General features: G+C 38.1%; 1 protein-coding gene across 3 annotated transcripts in view; it reads right to left on the bottom strand.

The window, feature by feature from the left end:
• The window catches only part of ADAM23 (ADAM metallopeptidase domain 23), a 165,767-nt gene that overhangs the window by 25,709 nt on the left and 117,694 nt on the right, over window positions 1–22,364 (bottom strand). For 2 of the 3 annotated variants that reach the window (XM_060301957.1, XM_030853824.2), the window contains exons 12-22: window positions 21,913–21,997; window positions 21,063–21,153; window positions 18,682–18,730; window positions 16,272–16,371; window positions 12,877–12,948; window positions 12,193–12,282; window positions 10,801–10,881; window positions 5,832–5,882; window positions 5,076–5,139; window positions 3,701–3,806; window positions 677–796 (exon numbers count right to left, since the gene is read on the bottom strand). In XM_060301957.1, the coding sequence (XP_060157940.1) occupies window positions 677–796; window positions 3,701–3,806; window positions 5,076–5,139; window positions 5,832–5,882; window positions 10,801–10,881; window positions 12,193–12,282; window positions 12,877–12,948; window positions 16,272–16,371; window positions 18,682–18,730; window positions 21,063–21,153; window positions 21,913–21,997 (909 nt within the window). Of the gene's footprint in view, window positions 1–676; window positions 797–835; window positions 2,991–3,700; window positions 3,807–5,075; window positions 5,140–5,831; window positions 5,883–10,800; window positions 10,882–12,192; window positions 12,283–12,876; window positions 12,949–16,271; window positions 16,372–18,681; window positions 18,731–21,062; window positions 21,154–21,912; window positions 21,998–22,364 lie in introns of those variants that run through there. The other variant, XM_060301958.1, reaches the window with a different exon arrangement.

Below are 22,364 nucleotides of genomic sequence, written 5' to 3' on the forward strand. Positions count from 1 at the left end.
GATGAAGGTTTGCTATTTGGGGAATACTAGGGATAAACACTGCAGACCCTGAAGGCAATTCTGTAGGGGGAAATCCCAAAAGTCTTTTGGGCAACGACATTTATCATCTGAATGAGGGCATAGCATCTTAGAATTATGACTACTTTAATGGGAACAATATTTATTTAAAATATAATATGACTCCCAGTGTTCAAAAATAAGCCTCATATCTTCTGTGCCTTGTACTCACAGATAACCGGACATCAAATATCTGACTACAGCTATAAATAATATTTTAGTGTATATTTTCTATATGTGATTAGGCATTAATTAAGCCATCTTCTAAACCAGACACATGCTACATAGAGTATAGCTTAAATTCTTTATTTTTTGTCACAAAAAATAAAACACACAGTTTTCAGAGAGTGACATATTTCAATGCTCAAAACGTCAATCATGTGTCAACATGAATACCATAAAATTCTACTTTTAAGATTATAATTACAAGGAATGTCTCCCTCCTAATAACTGGTATAATTTTTAAGCAAATATAATTTGCAAATCAGTATATAACTTTGTTTTTTAAATGACTTTAAACATGCAAGGTGATAATAAAATCTAAGTTATCATTTCCCTTGATTTTTCTAAATTTGTAATTCTCGCGATTCATTAGGTTTTCCAACATTTAGTGTGTTACCTGCAGTCGATCACTCGGCCTTGGTGGTAGAAGGAAGTTGGGATGATCTCACCCTGAAGTTGACCAATACGTGGAGCTCGAGTAAGATTGGTACAGAGTAAAAATCCACAGAACACATCGCTGAACGTATTAAAAAAAAAAAAAAGAAGAACAAGACAGGAGGAATCAAACTGAAAAAATCGAAACTATTCAGTCTATAAATATTTTAAAATGGGAAATATTCCCTTTTCTTCTAAATAAAAGCATTTGTTCAGATATTGTTGGTTGGTAAGGACTCCCTCCTTCCTTGCTAACAGGATCACAGTTTCTTCGGTGTAGCAAAGTGCCCAGCCCTGAAAGATGGCTCATGACTGGTGTCTGAGTTCATCATGGCACCCCCATTTGCTACACCCACTTTCCTAGCCATCCCTCCTTCCCACCTCCTGGAGCTAAGAGCGGCCCCTGGGTGTTGAGATGTGAGGAAAAGGCAGCTAGGGATTGCTGGGGAGAATTCTGTGCTCTGGATGAAAGGTTAGAGCCTGACAGGGAGAAGACCTTTTGCTCCTACCTCTGCTTCCTGCCTTTGAGTGTGGAGCCTTTGCATTCGCCTTGCAATCGTGAATTCACAAATGTAAAGACACAAATTGAACATGCTAAGCATTACAAAGAAAAGGGGCAGAAATCATCTGGGTCCTAAGCGACATTGTTAAACGACTCACCCACCATGAGGGCACCTACCTCCAGCGAAGTAAACAATGAACTCCTTAAAAAACGTGCAAAGAATTAAAGTGGCACATCACAAAAAAGGACATCCATGTCCAAGAAATGCATGAAAATGTGCTAACTTCCATTTGTAATCAGGAAAATACAAATTAAAACCACAATAATAAAGCAGTTCACACCCAGCAGAATACATAAAAGTAAAATGTCTGGGGCTTCCCTGGTGGCGCAGTGGTTGAGAGTCCGCCTGCCGATGCAGGGGACACGGGTTCGTGCCCCGGTCCGGGAGGATCCCACATGCCGTGGAGCGGCTGGGCCTGTGAGCCATGGCCGCTGGGCCTGCGCGTCCGGAGCCTGTGCTCCGCAACGGGAGAGGCCACGATGGTGAGAGGCCCACATACCGCAAAAAAAAAAAAAAAAGTAAAATGTCTGATAATACCAAGTATTGGTGAGAATGAAGTACAACAAAATTCTCATATACAAATTCTCGATGGTAGGGTTTACTAGTACAACCATTTTAGAAAACAGTGTCACATCATCTGGGAGCACTGAAAATATACATCCCCTATGACTTAGCAATTTTTCTTCCAGGAAAGGCCTTAGAAAAGTATGTGCAAATGTGTGCTAAGTTACATGTATCGGAATGTTCACAGCAGCATGGTTCCTAATAGCCAAAACATGGAAACAATCTAAATGTCTATCAACATAGAATGGAGAAACAAATCAAGGTATTTAAATATGAATGAAAATGAAACAAATGAACAATAAATATGAACCAACAGCTACACATACCATGGAAAACTCTTAAAATAATGAACTTAAGCAAAATACAAAATAATACCTGAGATATGATTCCTTTTACATAAAGTTACTGAAACTTTAGGCAAAATATACTGTTTAGGGCTGAAAACTTGGGCAGTAAATCTCTAAAGAAAAGAAAGAAAGCAATTGCCCGAAAAGTCAGGATGACAATACCTCCAGCAGAGAGACACGGGCACTGTGAGGGGGAAGAATACATTTCTGGAATGTTCTACTTATTGATCCACATAGGGGTTACATGAGAGTTCACTTCGCATTTATTTGACAAAATGTATATTTGTATATTAATCACTTTTCTATGTTATATTTCCCAGTTTTTTAAAGTTTAAAAAAACATGCATTTATTTTCTTTAACTCATTGGTGGTTGGCTATTCTACTGCCAAATATTCAAAAGTTATGTTCTACAATGATCTGATACAATGCCTCCCAACTTTCTGAATTCACAGAAGCACAGAGAAATGATCAGATTTGTCTATGACATTGATTTAATGAATGAAGCTAATCAAATCCAGAGGTGTCCAACCCCATGGATTTTGACTATTTTAGTCCCCATTTCCTCCCTGGCACCTCGAGGACTGAACAGCTCAGAACATCTATAACTCACTCATGAGACATCAGATGGGAAGTTCTGTTCTGTTATTTTGGTTTAACTTTAAATTTAAAAGTAGGCCTCATCTACCATCAAAGACTACATAGAATGGCAAAGTTTCCTAAAGTACGTTAGAGACCATTAACTAGAGAAATAAAACTTCCCTTAAATCCTTGCTCTGCTTCAAAATGGGAGAAGAATCCTCACTGTTATGGAAGGAAAACGGAGGAGCTTTGGTGTATCACTTAGTGGTCCCATAGATCCAAGTCATTGAGTTAACCTTAATAAACTATTAAATCACAATTTTAACTTTCCTCACCAAATCAAGGGAAAATACTACCAACGTGCTCTGAAAGTATCTCATTTCCTGAGTAAAGATGCCTCCAATATGCACTGACTAGCTACTTTTTAGAAGGGAAAACAAAACTCTAATACAGACATTAGATGTTTAATTAAATCAAATGGTGTTACACTCGAGAAATAATTAAGTATATATATTACTTCACTTTAAATGGTCCCTCAAATTATACATACAGGCTATATCTTTTGCTTGTAGAATTCCATGTATACTAGTACTTTCATAGGCCTTTTCTGCTAGCAAGAGTAGAGAATTAAAACCCACTATTAATTTAAAATACCTTGGCAAAGTATCTCTTCAAAACAAGCTTCAAGTAAAATACAGCATGCAAGAACTTTTCTGAATTTTACAGAAATGGTGTGAGTCTGTACCACAGAAATAGTTTAGTTCATAGCCATTTGCCTCTAGCTATACTAATGTATTTTTAAAATCCATACTTTAAAATTTTAAGTAGTTGAATATTTATTAAAAAATCGGTAACATTTATTTTGTGCTCATTTTACATTTGGACCAGGGTTTCCAAGTCCACTCACTATACTCCCAGAGCTGACCACTCACTGTTTGCTGCACTGGATCCATCGGTCTCCATCCTTCCCACAGTTGCCTTTCTCTGTGCCTTCTGTATTCAGCTTTTCATAACAGAATTTGTCAGACCCCGAAGCCTCTTTTGGAGATGAGCAAGAAAAGAGAATTAATTTTAGTTCTCTTTGCTATCCATAACTGGGAGTGTACCAGTAAATATTTTAATAACTGGTGTTTCAGAAAAAGGAAAAAAAATTCCTAATTTGTAGCACTTGCCAATTTCCATAGTGTAAATTTCCACAGTGTAATACATGGCTAATTTCAAACTAAGACTATGATGTCAACTGGCTTCTAAAATTCCTGAAAATTTAACCAATGGCTCTTATAAGCTAAGACAGGACAGCTCCAACACACCATTCTTTTTAACTTGGGAGACAAATTTATTCCCAATTCTTGTTGGTGGGTTTGAGGGTGGGAGGTAGGATTAATCATCAGCAGGAAGTAGTGAAGTGACACAGAGAAAACTAATATCATTCCTAATCCTGCTTTCTATTAATATCAGTAGGCATTATAAAGTCTGAGCTCATTGAGATCTCACATTGGCACATGGATTTTGATATTTAAACCTTTTTAAAAGACAAAAATGCCTCTATTATCTTTCCCTTGTCAAAACTGAAGCACTGAAAGTAAATCTTTCAGTTAAATGACATTTGCCAAACACTGAAATCACTTGTGCATGGGTCCTAATCTCCTTTTGTGTGCTTTCTTTTCCTGGTGGGTGACCCAGCCTCTGCCAGCAAGGCAGAGCCATTTCTCTCTCTTCCGGCCTGGCCCTCATGAACTGAAGTTCACTGGCGAGGCACTACAAATGTCAGGAAGAGAATATGTGTACTGACATGTAGGGAATGTACTGAGAAGCACGACCATGTACCCGAATCTCTATCTGTCTGCGTCTCACAAAGTACTTGTGTTTCTTCACTTCAAACTGAGATAATCAATTATAGAATTAAAAAAAAAAAAACAACAAAAGTCTGGTTCTATCCTAGGGTAAAAGAACAGAAAGCTAACTTGAGGGGGTGAATGTTAAATCCAAGGTACAAAGAAAATCAGCCAGTGGCTGGATAATAAGCATGACCACTGCACTCAACCCAGTCTTTGCAGGTGGGTGTAGCATCCCTTCTGTCACAGCCACAATCACTGATTGGCACTTTTTGGTTCAGATGACAAGTCCCCAACATTAGCAGTTGTTTGCTGTGGTTTTGTGACTAAGATTCACCGTTCTCTTCAGCCTTTTCTAGTTGTTTGTTTGTTTTTTAATCACCCCAAGCTGTACATCTCTTTCAGCAAGACAGGCAGTGAAGAATATTAAGAGAAACCTGTGTGTGACCAGCAAGCAGGAAACATGACCTACTTGTTCCCCAGATGTACTGACACTGGTTATCCCGTGTCTTGCACTCCCCGTTGTAGCAGCGGCCCTGAGGACAGAACATATGTCATGAGGCACATGCAGCCAGTTCCATTTCCCCCCAAACTCTCACTGCAAGGTCTCCTTTTCATTGTTTCAGACAAAATTGTTTTCTTTTTCATTCGGTACCCTAATATTTCACAGTGAAAATAAAAACCATAAACATCTTAAGAGAAGCATAAGAATGCCAGTTAAAATTTAAAACAAAAAACATACCTCATAGTACAGCTCTTTAAATCCAACTAACTATCTAAATTTTTTAATTTTATGGAAAAAAATTGAGACATTTCTTTGGGTGATACCAATATGATTTTTAGCTTTTTTTGCATGTGAATGGTTAGGTTATAACATAGCTTCAGGAAAAAAAAAAAAAAAACCCACATTACAACAGATTACCATATTTTCCCATCAGAGACAGGCTGAAATGATTAAAAGATAGTCACAACTCAATAAATTAGATTTCTAATTCTTCAGCCATTACATTTTTTTCCTCACCCTCAATCTGGACAGTTTGTACCCAGAGATAAATATAACATATTTGTATTTTACATGACATTAAGCAACTCTGAATTAGAAGACCACTGCAATAATTTACTGTTGTTTGAATGGCAATTCCCTATCAAAATTACATTTATCAAAAAAAAACACCTTGAAATCTAATCTTTTTATAAAATCCCATTTAAAACCTAGAGCCCAGCATACCTGATTTTGATTACATGCATATCCATCTTGCTTATGAAGATTTGGTGGGCACTGAAAAATATAACCTTTTTAGTTAACATTCAGCACGTGAAGTATCTTCGGATTATGTGTACAATATATTAAAATGCAAAAAAAGGTAAGCATGATTTTATTATTGTGAATTGTGTGCTACGGACCATTCATATCAGTAAAAGTTATAATAAGTATTTTAAAAATGCAAGCATGGTGACTCTATAATTAGGAAAACATGAGCAACTCTTTGAGTAGGTTATCCAAATTTATTCTGCAATTATTGGTAAAAATGAATCAATCAATTAGGTCCACACAGTGGGTGCTCTTTATGTTTCTCCGTTTTCCATGAGATGGGCTAAAATAATAATTTACGTTCACTTGCCCGTGGAGTTAAAAGTAGAAGGGATTAAAACGGATAATGAAGGGAACAAATCAGCCTGTTATGCAGGAGTGGACACGTTCAGGAACTCATTTACAAGACTTCGCTCAGCCCTGTGAAAATGTCAGATTTGCATGTGACACCCATGACGCTCACCTTTAGGCCACATGACTGAGAAAGAAGAAATACACGGCCCTTCAACTCAATATAAGTGCTGTATCTGCATTACGTTTCTGACCTCTTGAACTACAGATCTGTTACTAGAGCAATCATGATGTGACAGTTCTTTCTTTTTCCAGGTCTATTTATCAAATCATTTTTTATAAGGAAAATTTCATTTTCCCCCAACATTACCCTGAGTAAATTAAAATGTTTACTTTCTGTGCGTCTCATTTACCACATTTAAGAGAGCTAAAAAAATTAAGTCAAGGCTCTGCTACAGCATTCAAAACAAATACAAAAAGGAAAAAAAAAATACATGGGTGTGGCAAGTGAATAAGAAACATAGCAATGCCCACTGAGGTCCTCCCTTAGTTTTCACCTTCTCAGTAAACGACAGTCCCACTCTTCCAACCGTTCAAGGCCAAAACCATGGAGTCATCCTATGTTCCTCTCTTTTTCTCACACTCTCCTTCTATGCCATTAACAAATCTTGGTAGCTTCTACCTTTAAAATGTAATTGCAATCTGACTTTTCTCCATTTCCACCGCTAATGCCGGGTCCACACCACCACCATCTCTCACCACCATCTCTCATCTCTCTGATTATGTGACAGCCTCCAACTGATTCCCCTACTTCCACTCTACTCTCCTTATAGGCTATAGAGCCACCAGAGTGTCCTTTGAAAAACCTAAACCACCTCATGTTGCTCCTCTGTTGATGGCTTCCCCATCTACTCACTGGCCTTCCAAGTTCATCATGATCTGCTCCTATGCCGGCCCCAACCTCACCTTCATCTCTCTGACCTCATTCCTACTCTCTGCCATAAATACCTGACTCTACGCGAATGTACCAGCCATGTTGCCACCCCACGGCCTTTGTCCTTGCTCTTCCTCCAATCTTTCCCCCAGATTTCTGCCTGGCTTGCTCTCTCACCTTTTTTAGGACGTTGCTCAACTATCAGCATCTCAGAGAAGCCTTCTCTAACCACGCTCTTCAAAACCATAACCTCCTTCCCCATGCTGGCATCCTCTGTTCCCCATTCCCTATTTTTTTCTTCTCCATAACATGTATCACCAACTGAGGATCCGTGTATTTTACGTATTTGCTTGTCTTTTGTCTGCATCCTAATGCGAGCACCATGCAGGCAGGGATTTTCTGTCCCTGCTGCCTCCCCAGCACCTAGAACAAAACTGGCTCAATTATTATTGAGATGGTGCTCAATGACTATTGGCTGACTGAGAAAATAAATAAATGACCCACACAGACACAATTAAGTTATTCTATTCTGCAACACCAAGGTATTTATCATGGCCACTACAGAAAGGCAACAGAACTAATTTAGAAGTGCGAAGAAGCAGTAACTTATTAAGGAACACATTGAGATTAAATGCTTTGGTTCTACATCTTTCTAAAGAACAACTGACTCTCATACAAGCTTTCATTCAATCTAATGGTAACTCTTCAAAAGATGTAATTATCAGCATGAGAAGTTGGTTTACTGGACCAACTGCCCAGAAACAGAGATCCCTGGGCCTCTTTCACCCAAATCCACTCAAAACACCATCATTTTCTTATTAATCAACTAACATTAATTATTCACTTACTCCAAGATGAACACAACCACGCTGGACAAAAATGCAAAAGAAATGTTGCTACTAGAATAGGTACATCAGGGGCTAAACAATTTTCATATTTGACTTTTGCGATGTTTCAAGAGGAAAAAACTAGTAGGAGTCACTAATTAGAAAAAAAAAAGCTCTTGTTATAAACTGTCACAGCTACATGGAAGAAGATTTCTAATCAATCTATTTTTTGTTTAGCCTAATAAAAGCCACTTGCTTATCACTGAAATGTTTAACAAAGGAAATTATGGATGTCTCTCGTTGTCTGGAGATGTTTAAAGCAGAGGGACCATAAATCTGTGTACTTTATTCTGCCTGTGAGCAGAGCTCTGGATTCGGTCTCTAAATGCCATTTGAGCCCCCAGTTTTATGCTGTGCAGGAAGGTTCAGTTGAGGCCGGCTTTCACAGTGCAATAGCCTTTAAATGTACTTATTTTAAATTGTGCTATACTCCCATTTTGATGATGTATTTCATAGTACTAACAAAACACATTCCCCACATCTTTAAAAAAATATCTTTATTGTAAAGTCTATGGCAATTCAAGAGTTAAAGGTTGAAATGAAAAAACTGTACTTTTAAAAGAACTGAACACACAGAACCAAAACCATATATGATGGGTATAAAAATAGCATTATTCTACAAAACTAAAAATATAACTCAGTGAAACAGTATATCAGGAATGTCAGTACACTTGTCATAAAACACTGAATCCACAATTCTTACATTCTGCCACTATATTATTTAAAAATTGCAGAGAAACCTATTTACATATTTATATATAAGAACAGACACGCATAAAAATCACAGAAGAATAACAGCCTGAATAGAGTTCACTGTACCATTCCTTTGTACCATATCCACTTGAATCGAGCCTCAGATGATACATATCAAAACCTTTCAAAAAGGTTAATTAGGAACCTTTGTTTTCCTCTCCTCACGTTTCCTTCCAGGGAGGGGAACTCAGTGTAACTCCAGTTACTCTCTGCTCCTGTACTCGATTCTCCAGGCAGGTAGAGTGAACGGTTGGGTTGGGTGGCTGGCTGATTTGATAAACTTGAGAAGAGTAACTTGGCATTCTGGCCTGGTCCTGCCATCCTTCTCCTGCCTACTCACATCAATCATCCTCTCTCTATTGCTCCTCCGTGGCATACAAGGCAAGGGCTGGCTCTGCACAGACAGGTCATTCCAGGCCCAATTTTGTCAATAACGTGTTGCTATAGCCTGAGTCTGGGATCTATAAAGAGGCCCATTTAGCCCTCACACTAAGCTATGGCTTTCAACTTGGCTATTTGCAATAGCAAAGATGATATTTTGGCTTCTAACTGTACTCTACCAGAAGCCCTACCTGGCAATAGGTAACTCCACTCCTGAGAACTTGTCCTAAGGTGCTAACTCCAAACAAGAAACACTCTTAAAAATGCGTAGAGATTCACGACCATATTAATCATAATAATGAAATACTGCCAACAATCTAAATATCTACCACCACCGGATGGAGAAGTGACTGGTAAATCCACATGGCAGACTTTCATGCAACTGTAAAGAGGATATCTATAAAAACTGTGTCACAGCATGAGAAAATGCTCTTGAAATAACGTTAGAAAGAAATGAAGGTAGAATGAAGTCAAAAATTCTTACCAAGCCCCTCCCTGCCTGATTCCTGATTTCCTCTGAATTGTTTCCACTATTCCCCAGCTATCCCTGCTTTCATTCCATCTCTTGAAGAAGCCATGCTTCTGTACTCACTGGGGTTTTGTTCATTTATTTGCCTTTCTCCATCCAGCAGAATGCAAGCCCCGTAAGAGCAAGGACTTTTCTATTTCAATTCCTCCCATACCCCAGCATTCACAGCAGTGCTTGTCACAGAGCAGGGGCTCCACAAATGATCATTTGAATGACAAATAAAGACATAAAACAACACAATATAAATGTTTAAAAATGTAAAAATTAAAGAAGGAATGCCGGAAGGCAACCTTAATGATAATGTGATAATTTTAATGTGAAGAAGATCATGCCAAAGTGTGTGGGCCATGAAGCCAGGGCTTCATAAGTGGAGCGAGACGGTGACAGAGCTCAGGAAGGGAGACTTCTGCTCCCAATCCCATTTCAACCACAGCAGTGCTACTCTTCCCAGATTTCTACATTGGGCTTCCATCCAAAATTTTGTTGGTAAGCTGGGACGAAGTGAGAGAGTGGCATGGACATATATACACTACCAAATGTAAAACAGATAGCTAGTGGGAAGCAGCCGCATAGCACAGGGAGATCAGCTCAGTGCTTTGTGACCACCTAGAGGAGTGGGATAGGGAGGGTGGGAGGGGGACACAAGAGGGAGGGGATATGGGGATATATTCACACGTACAGCTGATTCACTTTGTTATACAGCAGAAACTAATGCACCATTGTAAAGCAAGTATACTCCAATAAAGATGTAAGAAAAAAAAGAAAGGGTTTTGTGGCTTAAAAATGCTTGAAAATAGCTTTATCAGTGTGAGGGTACTGTTTTAGATGTGGGGACCAGGAAAGAAAAATCAATTCGTTGGATATGAGCAATATAAAGGGAACTAATTACGAAGGGGAAATTTGGAAGAAAAGAGATTTTTTAGGTCCAAAAAACCACAATAAACGTTCCTAAAATAAAGGCATGGGAGGAGCTAGAAATTACTAGAAAACAGAGCAAAACAAAACAAAAACAAAAGAACCAAATCATATTCACACACGTAATCCAAACTGAAAGCTTTACAATATGTATTTGCAAGTAAGATGCATTACCTAAAACTCAGTTTGCCATACCTGGCCAGAGTCTCCAGTACAGTATTCGGTAATATCACACCCATTCACAGCATCCCGACATTCATACCCTCGCGGCTGAAACTGCAAATCAAAACTCAATGTTAGGAACCAGTATTAATTAATATTTCAAAGAGTTAACGTTCTTATATTCACCAACAATCATGACATCCTTTCATAACCACCGCCAAACTCTTTTTATGAATCAGCAAGATAGTTCCAGGATAAAGAAAATACCCAAATACCACTCTGTATAGTAAATATGAATCATTAACCAAGGCATTACATGTTCAGATTTCAAAACCCACTATCTCAGAGTATTATTTTTGGGAAACATTGCGATGACAATTATGCAAAGAAGAAACACTGGTGTGGCTTAAGACAAAAGAACAGAACACTAAAATATAAACATTTAGGATCTCTCTGAAGACTGATATGCACACCCAACCTGCACTGATTTACCAACTAGCTTGGATATTAGTCTTGCTTTAGCTAAATATACACAGGCAGATTTCAACTAATTCATATGAACTTCCTTCAGTGATGCCAGTGAATGCCTACTGAATACAAGGCATTTTGTTTCTCTGGGTGGTGGGTGGGTAAAAGATGAAGGAAAGAGTCCATCATCTTCAAGCAATTTATAATCTGATTGGGGACATAAGCAAGTACAAACTAAGCTAGAATCGCCTAGATTACCACATGCATAACATCCCTTTGGTGTTGGATAAAATTAAATCATATACTTTTATGGTTTTAAAGGATATTAGAGATTTTATAGATGAGAAAAAGGAAAATTTAAAAAACATTTTTTTTAAAAATTAACCAGAGGTCTCTAAAGATGGAAGTAACTGTGTGTCCACACATACACAAGTTGTGCATATACATATATAAACATACATACATACATACATACATTACCGCCTTATCTAGCTTTCTTGCCTTTATAAGTGATTTTAAATATCAAATGTAAAAACATGAGCACTAGGTTTTCTGCTCAGGGTCTAAAATAAATTAGGATGAGTTTTAAAGAAAAAGGTTATAAGTAGGGCTTATTAGAAAAAGACCACAAGAATTGACCCTCTTCTATTCAACTATTTAATTTGGTTTTCACTCATGATAGTAGAGCAATTCTCAATGTTTATTTTGGAAGGATTATAGATATATTTTCTTAGGGAGGTACCAGAGAATAGAATGGTTGGTAGTGAATCATAGTAAAGATAATCGTTGTAACCCACAGAATCTGGATAGATTTATTGATTCTACAAAATTGCCAGGCTAATATGCACAGTGTCGATCAACAAGTCTGTGACAAGTTGTACAAATACTCAATGTACACACTGAGATATTTGGCTAATATGTCAACGGTAAGAAAGATGAAACGGTCAGAGAACTCACAAGACATGAGGTATTATTACAGCAGGGCCCGTCGCTGCAGTGGGCCCCATTGGAGAGAGAGCATTTCTTACAGCACAATCCATAGCATTCCTAGAGAAAACACTTCACGTGAGTAAGTGAGGAAACATACCCACTGGTCATTCAACATGCTCTCCACATGTAACTTATGCGTAATCCATGTGAGGAGATGTATATAATAGTAAGCAAATCTTTTAGGAAAGAATGAACCACTTTAAGCAATGATAGATTCCTTCCGGCTATACTTCTCAGCAAAGTACGATCTCCTAAGAAGGGGCTTCTCTACCAAAAAGTAAGCTTATTTTTTAGCAGGCACCCAACCCTAGGTTAGCTCTGTTGTATTCTTAATACTCAATCTAGTTTTACAAAGACAAAACTAATATACAACACAGAAAGAATTTTCATGAGTTAGTAAAATTTGTCTGAGATGAATATGAGCTATGAATTTTTAAGAGATACGAATTTGATTAGAAGAATCCATTAGGTTTCTTCAGACAGAGCCAATGATTAATTCTAACGTGTCTGAGCTAGGATTAAGCATTGATGAGAGAGCTCAGAATAAAGGCACTAAGACCACAATGAATGATGGGGCAGACTTCCCACTAACGCTATTCTTCTGCACTCTGGGTAGATGTGCTGAAGGTAGAAAAGATCTCTTATACCTACCACATGGATTCCACAATCACACTCCTCCCCAGCTTCCACATATCCATTTCCACATTCTGTGGGCTCAAATAGCTGAAAGAGATTAGAAAGATAAAGGGAAACCATTTTAATTCATCACAGAAAATCAACACTCCAATCAGGCTACACACATGGCCTTGTAATCAGCCATCATGTGGTATTCTTCTGTGATCTGTTGTTATGGCATCTTACAAATGTGTCTGTGTGAGAATCACTGTTAATTTATTAATAACACTTCTAAAAAACATATTTTAAATGGGGTATTATCTCTTGGAGGATTCTCCGGTAGTGGGTTCCAGAGATGACCTCTACCATTAGAGCTACTTTTCAGAGAAATAAGCTGTCAGGAGGAATAGATCACTTTCGTATTTGCTAATGGAGCTAAAATGCACGCTAATAAGACTCACAGATACCTAAGTTGTTGACTTATAACCAGGCAGCTGAGAAGATATAAAACTGTCAAGAAGATAAAAATGCTTCATTCACCGCTAAATCTGATATATGCCATCAAGTAAATGCAAATAAACTTAGGGGAAAAAAATGTTGCTGGAAATCCATGCCCATCATTCTTAGTGAAAAGAAATCTGCACTGGCTGAATCATATTAAGTAACTGTGCAGACATATGCACAGATGTATAGAAATTTCTCAATCATTCCTGGAGCAATGGCAGAGTCAAATTTCTAGAATAATCCACCCTACTGGTGTTATGAACTTGCTTGCCAAATAAACTGTATTACAGACCAGCTGTTGAGGCAGCTGATTATTTATAAGAAACATTCCTATTTCCCATCACCTGGGGCAAGATTTTTCTGTGTATATCTACTATACTCAGGTGAAGATTAGAACAGGACATCCCAACCCAAATGCTCAGAGCCATATATACGAGAGACAGCAGCACACACCCAAGGAACAGCTGCCCTCCACTGAGTCCACCAAAGAAAGATCTGATCCTCCTTCCACTTCCAGGAAAGGAAAATTGTTCTAAGGAGCAAGGAAGTTTTCCACGATACTTGGGTGGGACTTCCCCATGGGAAAAGCCAATGACTAAAATCAACAGTCCTCATCTCTGTGATATTTTGATCAAGAGGGAGGAGAAAATGGAAAAGGGAAAGGCAGACTGGAACATGAGTAGTGCTTTATATCAGGACTCCCATGTAACCCACTGCTCGATTTCATTCTTAGGACTCTTCTTCCATCCTGAGACAGGTCACTAACACAAACCATATGGCAAACATGGCAGTTGAGAAGGTTCCCAGAGCACAGAAAAGATGCACTTAGATAATGTGAAAATAACACATAAAACCTGCATACATACATCCACTGGCTACAACACTTGGAAGAAAGTCAGTTCTTTCACACATACATATAAATTATTCCACTGTAATCCATAGCAGCTTTTAAAAAATTTTTCTATATATGTTGTTTAAAAAGAAAGAATTTCAGGGCTTCCCTGGTGGCGCAGTGGTTGAGAGTCCGCCTGCCGATGCAGGGGACACGGGTTCGTGCCCCGGTCCGGGAAGATCCCACATGGCGCGGAGCGGCTGGGCCTGTGAGCCATGGCCGCTGAGCCTGCGCGTCCAGAGCCTGTGCTCCGCAACGGGAGAGGCCACAACAGTGAGAGGCACGCGTACCACCAAAAAAAAAAAAAAAAAAGAAAGAATTCCATATTTACTAATTTTTAAAATTGAAGATGTATGTGTATTTTTATTTAGTTTCCACATTATCCGAATAATTTGCTTTCTACTCACAGGCAATTTCAGAAATCTAATGATGGATCCTTATACACACAATAGAGATCTTAGTATTTTCAAACAACTCAGTGTTGTTTCCTCAGGCATGATGCTTATAATTAGCTGGTGAGCTGCAAGGCAGGTAAAATTAGCCATGTACTTTGCAATTCAGAAATGTCAAGAGCTCACATTAATTCATTATTACTCACTGCACCCATTTTAAACACTCTGAAGCTTTCAGATTTCTGTTGCATTGAGATCGATGCCATGAAAAGTAGGGAGCTGAGTTTAATGATGCAAGATCACTTTAAAATTCCTGTTTCTTTTTCTGCAGCCTTACTGAGATTTTATACAGCTGTCAGGCATCAAAGTATCATCCCTAACTTAGCAGTATCACTTAATTATGGGGATAGGAATAAATTATTCTGACAGTTATCGACATCAGACACTGATTTTTTTAAAAAAAGGCTAACATGATTTCACTGCTCTCTCAATTTGCAGAGTTATTAAACATTTTGTACAGCAATGGATTATATTTGACTTATGATGTAGTATCTTAAAAAGAAATATGAAATGTGCAATGTTAGAATGTCTATGCCATCTTCTAATTCTCATCAATCCTGTCCGTTTGCCTGTTAAGCAACTTCGTTTCTAAACATGTTATTGGTCGACAGTCCCATATCCAAAAGCTCTATAGCCTGTGAGTTTAAGAATTCTGGCTTTGCTGGATTTTAGAAAAGTATGATGCATTTACCCTGTTCTATATAACAGCCCTGAGGGGTCTGGTATACACCCTATAATCAAACACATTAACATTTGTGCAGTAAGACTTAAGAATACTTACACTATGAGGGATAAATAAAGATTTTCAGTTTAGGATAAGTTGTACCGTCCACTATGTTTTCTGCAAACTCATAAAATATACTTCCAATTTTCAGAATTTTTGAATTAAGGAATTGTTGATAAGAGAATATGACATTGTGTATATAAATTTTAATGAAATGCCAATTGACAATGTGGACCTTCCCAAGTAAAGATATATATATCTCTTCATATATATATACATATATGCATATATATGTACATATATGTGTATATATATATGCCTGTATTTATGGGGTCCATAAATACTTTGGGTCATTTTTTGGCTGGCTGATATTAGTAATGCTTTCTATCTGGGAGAATGGACCACACATACCGCCCCCTGCCAAAAAAAAAAAAAAGTAAGAAAAGCCTAGAAATTAGTTATACCCCTAGAGAAAATGTCAAGGGGAAATAGAATTTTTGTCAGAGAAATGGGCTAAAGTAATGTATCTTAATCTAACCTACTATCTCTTAGCAGCAAATGAAGACACCAACAAGAACATTTCAAAGATATTTTAATTGAAGGACTGTCTGTTTGTTTTTTGGAGGGGAGGGCCAAGAGGAGGTACAGCTGGCACTGAAACACCAGAGTTTCAGAACAGTGAAACTATGGTCTTGTAATTCATTTAAACGAGACTTAATCTTTAACGTGATAAAGACTTTTATAACTAAATATTAATCTGATTGGAAAGAAACCTGCTTTCCAAGCCAAGTATCTGATATTTGGCATAATTCCATTGTAAAAAAATTGGAGAAATAATTACACTTTCTAAATTACTAACCTTTGTTGGCCTGTTGAAAAGACAGGCTCCACCCCCTCTGTGTAAAAAGTCTCTATACTCCAAAATGCTGCACTTTGAGAACTTTCTGGAATGGGATACCCTGAGGAAATAAAGAATCAATTATGTAAAAAATTTACCAAAAGCAGTCATCAGAGAAGAAAATTAAAACCCTTGAATTAGAATAAAATCATCACTCTGGATCCAGATGATTCTACACAAACTTTGACAAGGCACTTATGTTCAAACTACTAAGTAAGTATGTGTGGTAGAGTCTGTAAAAATAGAAATTCAATGAAAATCACAGATTTGGGGGGCTATGTTACAATCTCCTTAGCAGTCAAGTCCCTTTGTGCTCAGGCTTGAAAGAGTTTTTGAAAAGTTCATCCCCAAACTTCATCTAGGCTGTATATTAAAATGTGGTTACTAGCACTGACATATATACACTACCAAATGTAAAATAGGTAGCTAGTGGGAAGCAGCCGCATAGCACAGGGAGATCAGCTCAGTGCTTTGTGACCACCTAGAGGGGTGGGATAGGGAGTGTGGGAGGGAGATGCAAGAGGGAGGAGATATGGGGACATAGGTATACATATAGCTGATTCACTTTGTTATACAGCAGAAACTAACACAACATTGTACAGCAATTATACTCCAATAAAGATGTTAAAAAAAATGTAGTCATTTTTATTCGCTCTGTCTCAGTAAAGATAAGCAGGGTTTTTTGGGGGGGATTTTTTGCCTCTGTCCTGAATAAAAGGAACTTGGGAACCTACTAGATTTTACTTTGGAGAAGGAAGTTGTGAGGGTCAACTGATTAAAGATTATGTATTGCAGGCTTCAGCGACACAACTGAGGTAAACAAGGAAACCCTAAAGAGATGTGTTAGACTATATATGTTTTTATGTGTATATACACACAGTCAAAACAGAATTAGGGTAAGCGCCTTCTGAATTAGAACTAGGTAATAGCTCCTTATTCTCAAATTCAAATACTATTTGGTAATATTCATGATTTTGCAGGAATACAGTGAACCTCTTTGTGAGTTAATCAAATTACTATCACTGTGTCAGTACATAGGGGAATATTATATGTATGGTCAAGGTTAAACTGAGTCATACACATTGATTCCTTGGACATATTTGTCATAGTACTTGATTTGAGAGTACTAGGTCACTTATTCTAGGATGTGATCCAATAGATTTATATTTCCTTATGTATGAGGGTAGTGTATGGAAGCAGGTAAAAACTACCATTGTTGACAGCGATCTCTTACAAGAACTATGTAGAAACATATACTTGAGAAAATACAAATTAAGCTTAAATAATTTTATTATATCCTATGGGTAGTCAGTCTAAAAATCTATTTAGAAACTGGAAGTTTAGAAGACAGAAGGCCTCTCCCGATAAAACCTGTATTATGAATGGTGTTACTGTCTGTAGGAAGCCTCAGGGGAGGGGGAGCACGAAAGCTAACGGTTTCAAGTTTAAATTACTTTTCTAGAAACACGTGTTCTAACGTAGCAAGCATAAAGGCTGACTCTCTCCTCAAGGCTTCATGCTCACACACCTCTTGTTCCCCGGACTCCTGGTGCACAAATAAGGAAGGGACTCTGTAAAAGTAGGTCAGGGCTTCTGGCAACCGGGGATCACAGGGAGGGGGCAGGACCAGAAATGGTGATGTGTTGAGCAGATGTCTGGCATGGGCAAAGGAAGTGGGAGAGACACATGAGTGAGGAAACCTCTTCTATCTATTAGGAGTGGGCCCTAGCTTAGGAGGCCTTGCGGCAGTGGCTCCCAGGAGGCAGGGGTCCCTGGGAAAGAGGGCAATGTTTCTAGGCCTTGGTTCACAGATGCAACAGCAACCCTCTAGTTTCCAAATGATCTACAATAGGAGACAGGAGTTAGGTGAGCAACTACTCATATGTCTAGCAGTAGAAGACCACCTAGACACGATAAATCTGTCTTAATTTGTTTAAAAAAGCTTTATTGATTATATAAGGAATGCAGTACAATTTTATTACAGTAAACATGTCTACTTACGAGTTCCTTAAAATATAAATTGTTGACTAAATTGGTTTTCACTGACAGTTTAGACAACCAGCTTTTATCCTAATTGTACTAAAAAATTAATGCATCCACTAAACTTAGAAGCATTTAATCATATGCTTCCTTTAAGGGTTAATAGATGTAGAAGTGGTTACTTTATTTTACGTTTATTACCAACTTTGAATAAAAAATTAAAGTATAAAGTAAACTAGCCATTTCATTTTTTAAAGTATCAGACAATGAATTATTGAATTTATTCTAAGGCTTAGCCTAAAAGACCAGTACCTGAGAGACTGTGTATCTAATTATAGGTAACAATTTCAGTAAAAGGTATATAACAAATGCATTTACAATGAAAATTTACCCCGTCTCCTCCATGATGCAGCCGCCCCAGGATTCTGTGCAGTCACATTCTAGTCCAATGAAACAATAAAAAGCAACAAAAGAAGAGGGAAACAACAAAAGTCACATCTTTAATTTGCATCACAGCTCTTGAAATAGTTCCTTATTACCAATTCCATGTCAGACAGGTACAGAATGTGAAGTCTCACCAAACAAAACCTATTTCCTTTAAATCAATATTTCTTTTCCCTTTCCAACACTATAGCTTGCTTCCTAAGACAACAGCTGCAAGAAATAAAATTGCGCCTCTCCATTTTTGTAACTCAGAGAATTCAATTAAGTTCCTAGTGCCAATGTTTAATGAAAAGTACCTGGTCCAGAGACTGTAAAGCCTGAGTTTTAGTCCAAGTTCTGTGTGATGAGAGAGTTTCATAGGCAAGTGACTTAGCACTTCTTGGGTCTCAGTGTTTCCACCTCTAAAATGTGAATGCATCTCTCTGTCTCCCAGAGTGGTTCTGGGGCTCACATGAGATGGTGGTCTGTGTGCTCTCTGGGAACTACAAAGCTCTACTGCACAAATGCAATGAGCCCTCACTGAAGTCCTGCTAACAGACCACACCGGACGTTAGAGGAGAGAATTCAATTTGCTGGAGTCAAAGCAAGAATCAGCCAGAGACTTGAAGAACACTAAGCGAAAAGGTTCAGCAAAAGAGAGAAATCTAAAATAGAAATGTAAAATCATCTAAATTAAATAACAACCATAAACTTAACATAGATACGACAGATGGACATATGGGTATTGTGACGGGCTGTCCTTTTCATTTATTTTTTCCTATTCTCTTTCCTATGATAGACAAAGATATTTTTAAAGAAAGACTTCCAAATGGATCTTTAAAAATTCAAAGTACAGAACGAATCTACCTAAACAAACAATTCACAAAGGAATAAAGAATTTTAGGAAGGAATTATGCCCGGCATTAGTAATGAAGCCTATCGCTCACCCTACTCCATCACCTGACTCAGCAATATCTCTCAGCTGCCCCCAGCACTGGCCTCTTCCTGGCTCCAGCCTTTTCAAACAAGGACATAAACCTGGTTCTACTCCTTTCTGGTTTCAGGTATTGATGCCAGCCAGTGAAACCTGAATCACTTCCTTTGATGTGTACTATGTGTTTCCCTGGGAAAGCAAATACTCTGAGCAAGAAATTAATAGATGAAAGTTTGTGGAGAATTGCTCAATGCCACCAGACTTAATGTACCCATAAAGTGATGACTTAATATGCCCTTAAAGGAAATCAAGACACCCTGGATATATATTTTGCTTCAAGTTTCCATAACACTGTGTATTAATGACAATTATTTGATAGTAGTCAAAAAGTACAAAATATAGGATAATGTTAAGGTAGATTTTTGTCCTCTTCTTCTTTAGGGAGGCTGTGGTAGAGAGGGGGACCTTTATTCCTAGCATCTGATATTTTCACTGAGGGGAGTAGATTTCCACTTAATTCCTAGGTAACAGATTAGGAGTGAATACCTCAGGTTTTTCTTTCCACAGGATCTCGTTGTGTGTGCCCTAGGCACTTTTGCCTTCTGCCACAAAAGTGTGTTAGAAATTATATTTTGCTAGTGTATTGATATAAAGAGGAATCTAATCCAAGTTGGATTTTATACCGATTTTAAAGGAAGTTAAAAACGTTCAAGGGCCCCCTAAAATTATTGTGGGCCTTCAACACTTCGCCACTAGAATCTCAGCCCTGTCTTTCCATCTGCATCTCCTCTGGTCAAAGAGGAGAGTGACACCCAGCAGTCACCAGCTGTGTTTTCCTACTGGATGGGATTTGTGGCTGCTTCTCTTGGCCTGCCTGCCCAGTAGAGGAGAGTTATCCTCTATCATCTGTCCCCATGTTTACAAGTTCCAGGACGGGACTGCCTGTACAGGAAGCTTCTCCAATGTTTCTGATGGTACTAGGTGGGTAAGTTTAATTTGAGGTAAGTAGACGGGTACGTTTAATTAGAGGTTGAGCTCCTTTTAACTCTAGGTCTAAGCTATTTTCTGATCCAACTGTACTTGTGGTGGAGCTTCACTGACATCTTGTGGCTACACTCAACTGGTTAGAATCCAGAGGGCGAGTATTCACCACCACCCACCCCAACATCCTGCAGTGTCAGAAAGAGCGGATCACGCCCTGAGAAAGTATGATTTTATGGACTTTGACAGGGACATTCCTCCAACCCACACAGATTAAGAATTACCTTAAATTGCTCATCTTATCATTGTTTAGAGGAAGGAATACACTACAGTGAAGGAATTATGACTTAGAAATGAAAAATATTTCTTTATTGACCGGACATGCATTATACAGACAGAATGGCACATGAAAGTAAGAAGGTCAAAGTACATACTTGGCTTTCTGCTAGAAGGTTCCCACTGGATTCCAAGGTTTTGAGCCAGGCTCTGCGATAATACTTGTGCCACTGCCATTGGAAGACCATACTGTTTTTCAGAGTTGAAAGTGTGTGGGAAACATTTGAGAGAGGGCACAAAGCTAGTTATTATTTCTTAGTCATCACCACATTTCATCTCAGTCCCCTAAGGAGAGCCTCACAGCATCAAAAGACGGCTTATGCTCCTTATCGCTTCTTCCTTGCAACTGGGCCCAAGAAGCAGAAAACCTCTCTCACTATGTGGCATCTCTCAGAACTTGATGTTCTCATATGGAAACATAAAATCATAAAAGGCTGTGCCCCATTTCAGTTCATACCAAACCAAGAATAAATTCAACTTACTACAAATCTGTCAAGAGAGGTCTCCACTGAATGATGGCTACTGGGATAACCTGGTATAATAGATTCAGGTATTGACCAAGGTTTAGATTTGGTTGGTTCGACTTTTGGGATGTGTTAAACCTAACATAGGCAGAAGAGCAAATAACTTTTTAAAAAAGTCATAAAAGAAGGATAAACAAGCTTATAAAAACGTATCTATAGAGGCCAAGAAATTTCTGGGCCAATCTTTGGCTTGCATCTGCCTGATAAATATGAAAAACTATCATTATGATATGAAACAATTACCTCTTTTCTAAACCCAAAGACCACTTTGGGTCTATTTACTAATAGGAACCACTCATACTATAGTCTCAATGTCATTATCATTCTAAAACAGGCCTGAAAAGGGAAGTAAACTAGGCCATGGGGAAGAAAGAGACTAGATGCACAGATAAAGCTCTACTTTAGGAAAATTGATAACATTTACCTCATTCACACCAACTCCCCTTGTGCGAGAACAGACACCTCCAAAGTAACTCAGGCTGCTTCTCTTATAGTGGAATGTCACACGCCTTAGGAAAAATAAGTGCTATTAGGAAACCAATGTAGGGACCATTGTATTTCAACTCTCTGCAAATATGTCTATTGTCCTACACTGAATACCCCAAACCAACCCTCCTTTAGAAAATCAAAAACTGTATTTTAAATACCTTTAAATGTATGTTATCATAAATACCTTTAGATTAATGTTATGTTAAATAATCTCAGTTGAGCAAACATCAATTGATCACCTAACTAAGCATCACGTACTGGCACAGGAACTGAGGACACAAAGATAAACAGACCACAGCCCTTGACTTTTTTCTAGTAGAGACTATATAGTAGTTATACAAAATATTGATGATTGTAAATTGGTGATTAAACACTGAGAGAAAAGCA

The sequence above is a fragment of the Globicephala melas genome, chromosome 7, assembly GCF_963455315.2.
Source record: "Globicephala melas chromosome 7, mGloMel1.2, whole genome shotgun sequence".
Taxonomy (NCBI): Eukaryota; Metazoa; Chordata; class Mammalia; order Artiodactyla; family Delphinidae; genus Globicephala; species Globicephala melas.